At 31.5% G+C, this 8,117-nt stretch overlaps 1 protein-coding gene across 1 annotated transcript; it reads right to left on the bottom strand.

The window, feature by feature from the left end:
* Positions 1 to 1,567: 1,567 nt before the first annotated feature.
* Positions 1,568 to 6,520, bottom strand: LOC145804706 (FCS-Like Zinc finger 5-like). Its single transcript, XM_082899554.1, has 2 exons — positions 6,078 to 6,520; positions 1,568 to 2,004 (listed from the first exon to the last, which is right to left on the bottom strand). The coding sequence occupies exons 1-2, from the start codon at positions 6,326 to 6,328 to the stop codon at positions 1,890 to 1,892; spliced, it is 366 nt and encodes a 121-aa protein (XP_082755680.1). The 5' UTR covers positions 6,329 to 6,520; the 3' UTR covers positions 1,568 to 1,889.
* Positions 6,521 to 8,117: the final 1,597 nt, after the last annotated feature.

The following is an 8,117-nucleotide window of genomic DNA, read 5'->3' on the forward strand; positions in this document are numbered from 1 at the left end:
TGTGTTTTGAATAACTTGGTATGTAAAAAACCTACAGAAATTCAGAAACAGGGAGACACCAAATTATATATTCGTGTAGATTATTATTTTGGCTAAGAAACACTGTACATATAAATGACACAGCAAAACAACAATATCTAGTCACTTATCTAGTCAATTTAACAAAAAGAATGGCTGATCCAGCGTGCAGCTCAGCCCTTGAAATAAAAGAATCATTTACGCTGTGTTTGGTTGAGAAATTTGATGAGAGATTTGAAAAGGAAAAGGAAAAAGTTAGGTGAAATGTAAATAAAATATACCTACATTTCACCTAGTTTCACACACTTTTTCTCTTTTCCTTTCCAAATCCCTCTCCAAATCTCCTAACCAAACACAACATTAGGGATCATGTTTGGAACTAGTCCAAGAGTAGAAGTGGGACGCCATGTGATTTTAGCCAGCTTCATACATCAAAACCTTCCATTAATTCCACATCCATTCAACATGACAAAATGTCCAATTTCTCGTTGTGTTCTGATACTTCATTTAAAACACAAAATTACTACAAATGTGCAAGTTCAAGAGATTTGTTCAGCTAAACATTCATAAATCATCCAAAAATGATCTTTCCAACCATAGTTTTCAAGAGATTCGTTCAGCTAAACATCCATAAATCATCCAAAAATGATTTATCCAACCATAGTTGTCAAATTGCAAATCGAATCACGAATCATAAGATTCATTTTATCTAATATGATATACCAATTCTATATATTTATATACATATAAAAATACATACAATGTTTAAAATACAATAATTGTCAAGGTATTGAAAATTAAATTCATACAAAAAACGTGACAAGAATGATATGGCAATGCCATTATTGTAAATAAAACCATCTTCAATAGAGTTTTGTTTTGAAGTGAAAGGTCCACAATAAGTCATATCATTATTTATGAAAATTATATATGAATTTTTTGTTTGAATAGCATACTATTTTTATTTTTATGAAATAAAAAGTCTTTGATTGGCTAGTGAAAAACACCTCTTTAATTAACCACTACAGTTGATAATAACCTAGTGAAACACACCTCTTATGAAATAAAAAGTCCTTATTTCCACATCCATTTAATAAGCTGGTGGTTATCAACAGTTGATAAACTTAGTGGTTATGCTTTAAATTTATCAACTGGATCAAGAGGTGTGTTTCTCCTTCTGAGTAAGGTAAAACAGTTATAAACCAAATAGATCAATCAGCTAGTGAAAGCGTGAATAAAAAATAAAAATAAATAAAAATTTAAAATACAAAACTACATTGCATCCACGTTTCACCTCAAATATAGACATCTATCTATTTACAAGAATCACAAAAAAATAAAAATAAAAATAAATAAAAAAGAAAGGCTGAAATGTGAATAAAGTTAAGAAACTCAAAGGAAAGGTTGCATTAGTTACCTGCCAAAAAATCTAAACAACTCAAAAAAGAAACACCAATAAAGTCTTTATTGACTTACTCCAGCAAGTACATCCTCCAGCAAGATTAATTTTAACAAAATCTGGAATATATAAAGCATATGCACAAGTTCATAACAAACTTCAGTATGACTTTAGTATATTTGACAATTGATAGTAAAATCATAAGCAGATATGAGAATTATCATATTAGATATTCAATACACAATATTAGATTCCCTATTAAAAGCTGAAATTTAGTACAGGTTGAAGGATTGAATTCAAAAACATTGTTCTTTCATTTCAAAACAAACTATTGCAACTGTACAAACCCACTGACGTCAACCATGAAAAACTAAATGTAAAGTACAACCATTTTTGTGCCAAAATGCAAGCCAATCTCAAAAACCTGACAGCATGCACCGCCACAGTTGGTACACAACCTTAGCCATGTATTTCATCCTGTGGGACAAAGTTGCATTCCTTTTGATAAGCCAGACGCCTTCTCCGTCTCATGGTCCATGGCAATTTGCTGATCACGGCATTCAACAGTACAAAATGCACGCAAGTAGCTGCATCACATCATCAAGTCTCAGTTTAAGTCTATTAATGTTGAACTATGAAGCACAAGTATGGGTATGGGTACGGGTACGGGTACGGATACAATATACAACGATGTCAATACGGTAATATCTAAAAAAGTAGGCTACGGGAACAAGATGGGTATATTCATAAAAAATAATTGTTTTAAACTTAGAATAATGCAAAATTTAGTTAAATGGTTTAGTTGGTTAAGATCAAACACAATTCACATTTAATGCCAAAAATAAGATACAAACAAAGGTTAAATATCTTGAAAAATTTACAAACTAAAACTTAATTTTAAAATCATGCTAAGCATATAAAGCAAAAGTTCAATGTAGAAGGAATTACTATTCTGGTTGAGGTATGGTTTAGGTATATAATAGGTACCTCTGAGGTACAGTAAAAATTAAGAAGAAAAATGTGGGTATATGTTTCGTGTAGGCAGAAGTAGCATGCAATGCAAAGTACCAATATGGGTAAGTACTCGGTACGGGTGCGACATATTTGTCAAAGTACCCATGCTTCATAGATGTTGTAATAGTGTTGTAAACTTAAGCAGAAGAATAAAGATAAAAGGGTGAAAATAAAAAAATAAAAATTTCACTTGACTCTCAAATTATGCATGAATCACATTTTCAATTAGCTGATCTAACAAATGACTAATAATTAACAATCATATGAAATAGAAATTACAACAAAAATTGGATACAACTAAGATAATCATAGATAAGGGAAGGCCAATAGGATATTCAATACCAGCTTAACTAAATAATCATATAAAGGATATCCAACATGTGATGTCATAAATGAACAAAATTGACTAAAACACCAAGTTACATTAATCGAAACATGTTGGCCTAAATAATATGTTCGTTGTTGTTGAAATTTGTCAAGTTTATCTTTTAGAAGGAGGAAAATTAAATTGAAGCAAATGTTAACATTTTCAACTAGATCTACATTAAAAAAAAAAATTAAAAAAAAAAATCTATTATTTTTATTTGTTATTATTTTTTGGATAATTTAAGAAATTTTCTCAAGGTGCCAATTTTGGGAAATACCTATTTGGCTATGGGAGCATAAATAAAGATTAAAAAAAAAAACATGGTTTAACAAATTAGTCCCCCGTGTTTTTAACTCATACAAATACAAATTAAACATTGAACTTTAAAATGGCACACAATTCCAACCATTTGTTATGTTAATTATAATTATAAAGGGTTCTTCAATCAATTCCAACCTCTTCCACCACCATCACCATCACCACCACCACGTCTCACAACAGCCCAGCCACCGACAGCCGTTCCACCGCCATCACCACTATCATCTCCCACCAATGCATCACCTTCACCACCCCAAAACACTAAAACCTCATAAACCCTCCCCACCACTATCCCACGACCAACCACCCCCTTCCTTTACCCACATAGAAACCCCACAATCACCAAATTAAAGCTAAATCAGCCACCATCAAAACCAATCAAACCTCACAACCCCTCCCCACCACCCAAAATAAAAAAAACCTTACAATCTCAGAACCTAAAAATTGCAGAGGCCAAATCAAAGCCATTATGTTCGTCGGCTGGTCGGAGATGTTGGCTGGTCTGTAAATGGCAGAAACTAAATCAAAGCATTAGCAATTGGACAGATATCAAAGACAACAAAATTAGACCTGTATCATTTCGTTGGTTAGTCAAAGATGGAGGAAAAGTTGTCAATTTCACCTTCCATCTGCAAATTTGGTTTGGTTGGAGATGGAACCACATCGTCAAAGAGGAGTGGGGGAGAGGAGGCATTGAAGGGGGCAAAGCGGACGGGCGATGGCAGAGGAAGGGCCAATGGCTGAGGAAAGGGAATGAGGCAGTGGAGCAGTGTAGGGTGTGGGTGTACTTGGCAAAGTCCACACATCCCACGTCGCTCTGTGAAAGATCACAGGTCCACTACATAAGTGGACTAACTCCCTTAGACTAATATCAGGCTTTTTAAAGCCGTGAGGGATTAGCTAGCTAAAATTGCCTAACTCCAAAGCGAACAAAATCATCCTAGTCGGGGAGGGTTAACCGATTCATTTGGTGCCGTCTGTGGGAACTCCTTGCTAAGGCAGCCAGTCAACTGGGGAGTTATATGGGTGTACTCAGCAAAGTCCACACATCCCACATCGCTCTGTGAGAGATTATAACTCCACTATGTAAGTGGACTCACTCCCTTAAACTAGTATGAGGCCTTTTAAAGCAGTGAGGGGTTAGCTAGCTGAAATGTCCTAGCTCCAAAACGGACAATATCGTGCTAGTTGAGGATTTGGCGCCATCCGTGGGAACTCCGTTATGTGGGTGTACTTGGCAAAATTCACGCATCCCACATCGCTATGTGAAAGATCACAGCTTCACTACATAAGTGGACTAACTCCCTTAGACTAGTATGAGGCCGTTTAAAGCCTTGAGGGGGTTAGCTAGCTGCCTAACTCCAAAACGGACAATATCGGAGGGTTAGTCGCTTCATAGGGGAATGGGGACGTACATTGGCAGTGAAGGGGAATTGTGTGCTTAATTTGTACAAATTAAAAATTGAGGATTTTAGTTTGTTCCAAGGAGAAAGCACTATATTAATTTTTTCAAGATAAAATGATAATAAAACTGATATACATATTTACAACTAAACAAATCTTTAATCCATTTGACAAGGAAGAACACAGAAAACGCAAAAATTAAACGAGATATTAAGGTTGCGTTTGGTAGAGTTTTGTAAATATGATTTGAGAGTATGAGTTGTATTTTGAGTTTGTGAGTTGTGAAATTATGATTTGAGTGTAGAAAATTTGTTTGGTTATGGTTTTTGAAGAGAGTGTTGAATTGAGTTTTGAATTGAGTGTGGAATTGAGTTTTGAAAGTTTGATTTGACATGTGAAGTAAGAAAATTTGTTTGGTTATGAGTTTTGGAAAAAAATTTTAAAACTTAATTCAAATTGTTATAACTCATAACAAAATACACTCTTTTTACATTATTGAAAATTCTAATCAACACTTATAACCAAACTCTTTTTAAAATTCAATTAAAAAAATTTATTATTAACAGAAAATAATATTAATCAATTTTTTAATTAAAAATACTACAAAGGAAATAATTTTTTTTTTCAAAATAAATATTCAAGAAATTTAAATCATAAATATTTAAATTATTTAAATAATCTAAAAAATTTAATAAGTAAAAAATTAAAATAAATATTTAAAAAATTTAAATCATAAAAATTTAAATAATTTAAATATTCAAAAAATTTAAATAATTTAAAATGTTAATATTTTAAATTTAAAAATAACTCTACACTCAAATCGTAACCAAACACATAAAACAAAACTCAATTAAGAAATTATTTTTAAAACTCATAACCAAACACATAACTCGAAACTCCATACTACTTTCACAACTCTATACTCAAATCGTAACAAAATACATAACAAAAAACTAAAATATTTAAAAATATTTTTATAAAATGAAGTTTGAATTTATTTTTATAAAATATTTTAAAATTTAAAAATATTCAAAAAATTAAAAAATTAAAAAAATCGTAACATATTTAAATATTAAAAAAATTAAAATCTTAACAAAATTAAAATATTTAAATATTTAAAAAATTAAAATATTGATTTGAATTGAGTTTTGAAAAAAATTTTGAATTATGTGTTTGGTTATGAGTTTTGAAAAATAATGATTGTGTTTTGAATTGAGTTTTGAGAAATGAGTATAGAATTACGATTTGAAAGCTCAAAACAAACAATACACTCAAATCAATGGGTAAAACTATAATTTGAAACCCTAACCAAACAGAGCCTAAAATTTGAACAGAGCAGAGCAGGTGATATAAATCCTGAAACAAGTACTGTACAAAAAATTTCAAGACCAAACGATATAAACAATGAGTCCAGAACATTGACATCAATCTCAAAACGAGCAAAAATCCAATAATTAAAGAAAACAAAATAAATGGAACATGAAAAAATTCAAGAAGAAAACACAAATTGATACAATTAAATAAACTTAAGCTAACAATAGATATAGAAAACGATACCTATACATGAAGACTTCAGCATTCTCACGGATCTTCTTCTTGCAATAGTAACATTTCTCCAGAAATCCTTCAATCGGCTCTGTTTTACACGCAACACCACCACTCTCCTGAACTGGAGACGATGGCGTCAGAATCCTCGGTCGCGATTCCGCCGAGGAGGGAGGACCTGAGGGTGATTGAACCGGCGGCGAAACCATACCTGTTGGTCCGAAGCTTGAAGACTCGCCGATTCGAGAGCGTTTCACCGGCATTGTTGCTAGGGTTTGAGGGAGAGAGAGAGGGGTTGAAGGAGCGAAAAGCCGTGAAGAGAGTAGTTGAGGAGTGCTAGGCGGCAGGGAGGTATATATAGGGTACTGTGGGACCAGTGACGTTTCTCATCAACTAACTAAAAGCAAAAATGCGTAACTTGGTTCGGTTCTTTAACGACAAACCGCCTCCCAATTAACTCCAAATAACCAATTTGTTGTTTTTTAAAAGAGCCAGTGCCATATTTTGAAGTGTAAAAAGCGCGTCATCAATCAATCAATCAATGTTTTTATGGACTATTTTGGAAAGTTAGCTAAAAGTCATTTTTTTTGTTTGTAGTAAAAGTTAAAAGTTAATTTTTTTGTCTTTTTTTTCATTTGGGAAGTTGGTTTTTAACCAACGGTGAAATTACAATTTTACCCTTATAGGTCAAAATGTATTACATAGGTGAAATCGTAAAGATTTTAAATAAATAGAGGTAGTTTGGTCATTTTATTATGATTTGACATCATAAAAAAACATTAATCAAAAAAGTCAAAAGTTACTTTTTACCAACTTCCCAAATCATTTATCTAAAAAAATCAAAACTTGATTAAAAATCAAAAAACCACTTTTTATCATCTTCCCAAAATAAGCTTATATACACCACTCCATTCAAAGTAATACAACAAAGATGCCACCTGCGGCAATACGTCAGTGTTTGGTTTTTATTAGTTTATTTAAATTATTCCCGTCTGATTAGATATAAGTAGTTGTATCTAATAGTTTAATATAACTTTTCATATAAAAGTAAGTTATTTATTTTCATAATTTCCACCAAACACCCTCTTTTGTGTTTGTTTGAATTTAATTGATTTATTTTGGAGGAAAGTGAAATGTTTATGTAAAAAATCAAGCTGGCTAGATATTAATAGTTATATATTTTAATAAAATTTGTATACAAAAAATGAATGATTGTTCTTGAAATTATAATTATTATTTATTTTTTAAAACAAACGTGATTTAAACATATAATTATCAATATTTAACAATCTTATTTTTTTTTGGTATGAATATTCTACTTAATGAGTTCTAAAAAATATACGCTTCAAATCACTGAAGTCACCCTCAAAATGGGAAATTAGATGGCCAATTTGAGATAATCTAAACTCGTTCACGAATAATATTTCACACTATTTATCACTTAACATTTGTCAAATTATCTCTTAAAATTTTAACAAAAATTATTAAAATATCACAATTTTAACAAATAATATTTAATTGGTACGTTATGTAAATTTGGCCAAAGACCACCACATAATTTTTTTTGTTTGCAGCAATACCTTTGGGTATAACTTATAAATTGACTTTTTTGTTTATTACAAAAAGACGTGCAGAATAGTAAAGAGGTGATGTGGTAGAAATAAGTCAACAAGCAGCTTATTTATGGTGTTGCCAAGTACAAAAATGATACTACTAACCTTTACTCAAATATTTCATCAAATTTGAATTTGGTAAAAAATACTTACTTTTTTTATTCCAACAGTGTGATGTAGAACAAGTAGCCGAAGATTTCTTGGAACAATTGGACAGACAAAAGGCAAGAAAGATGTAGAACAAAATTCTATAATTTTTATATTTTTTAATTTTATTATTTAGAATTAGATTTTTGACTAATAGGACTTTGGGCAATTTGGTTCGCAGCATTTGTGGAGACAAACCAAAGCAATGGGATCTTGTTTTGCCTCAAGCAGAATTTGCATATAATAGCACAGTTCACAGTGCCACAGGAAAGTCACCATTCTCTATGGTGTA

This window comes from Camellia sinensis, chromosome 12 (assembly GCF_055761805.1).
Source record: "Camellia sinensis isolate YWXY chromosome 12, ASM5576180v1, whole genome shotgun sequence".
Taxonomy (NCBI): Eukaryota; Viridiplantae; Streptophyta; class Magnoliopsida; order Ericales; family Theaceae; genus Camellia; species Camellia sinensis.

Excerpts from the sequence above, each read along its gene's own strand:
- LOC145804706 (XM_082899554.1), bottom strand. The coding sequence starts at position 6,328 with ATGCCGGTGAAACGCTCTCGAATCGGCGAGTCTTCAAGCTTCGGACCA. Across the intron at positions 2,005-6,077 it reads GCTGAAGTCTTCATGTATAG|CTACTTGCGTGCATTTTGTA; the intron begins GTATCGTTTTCT and ends GATGTGATGCAG.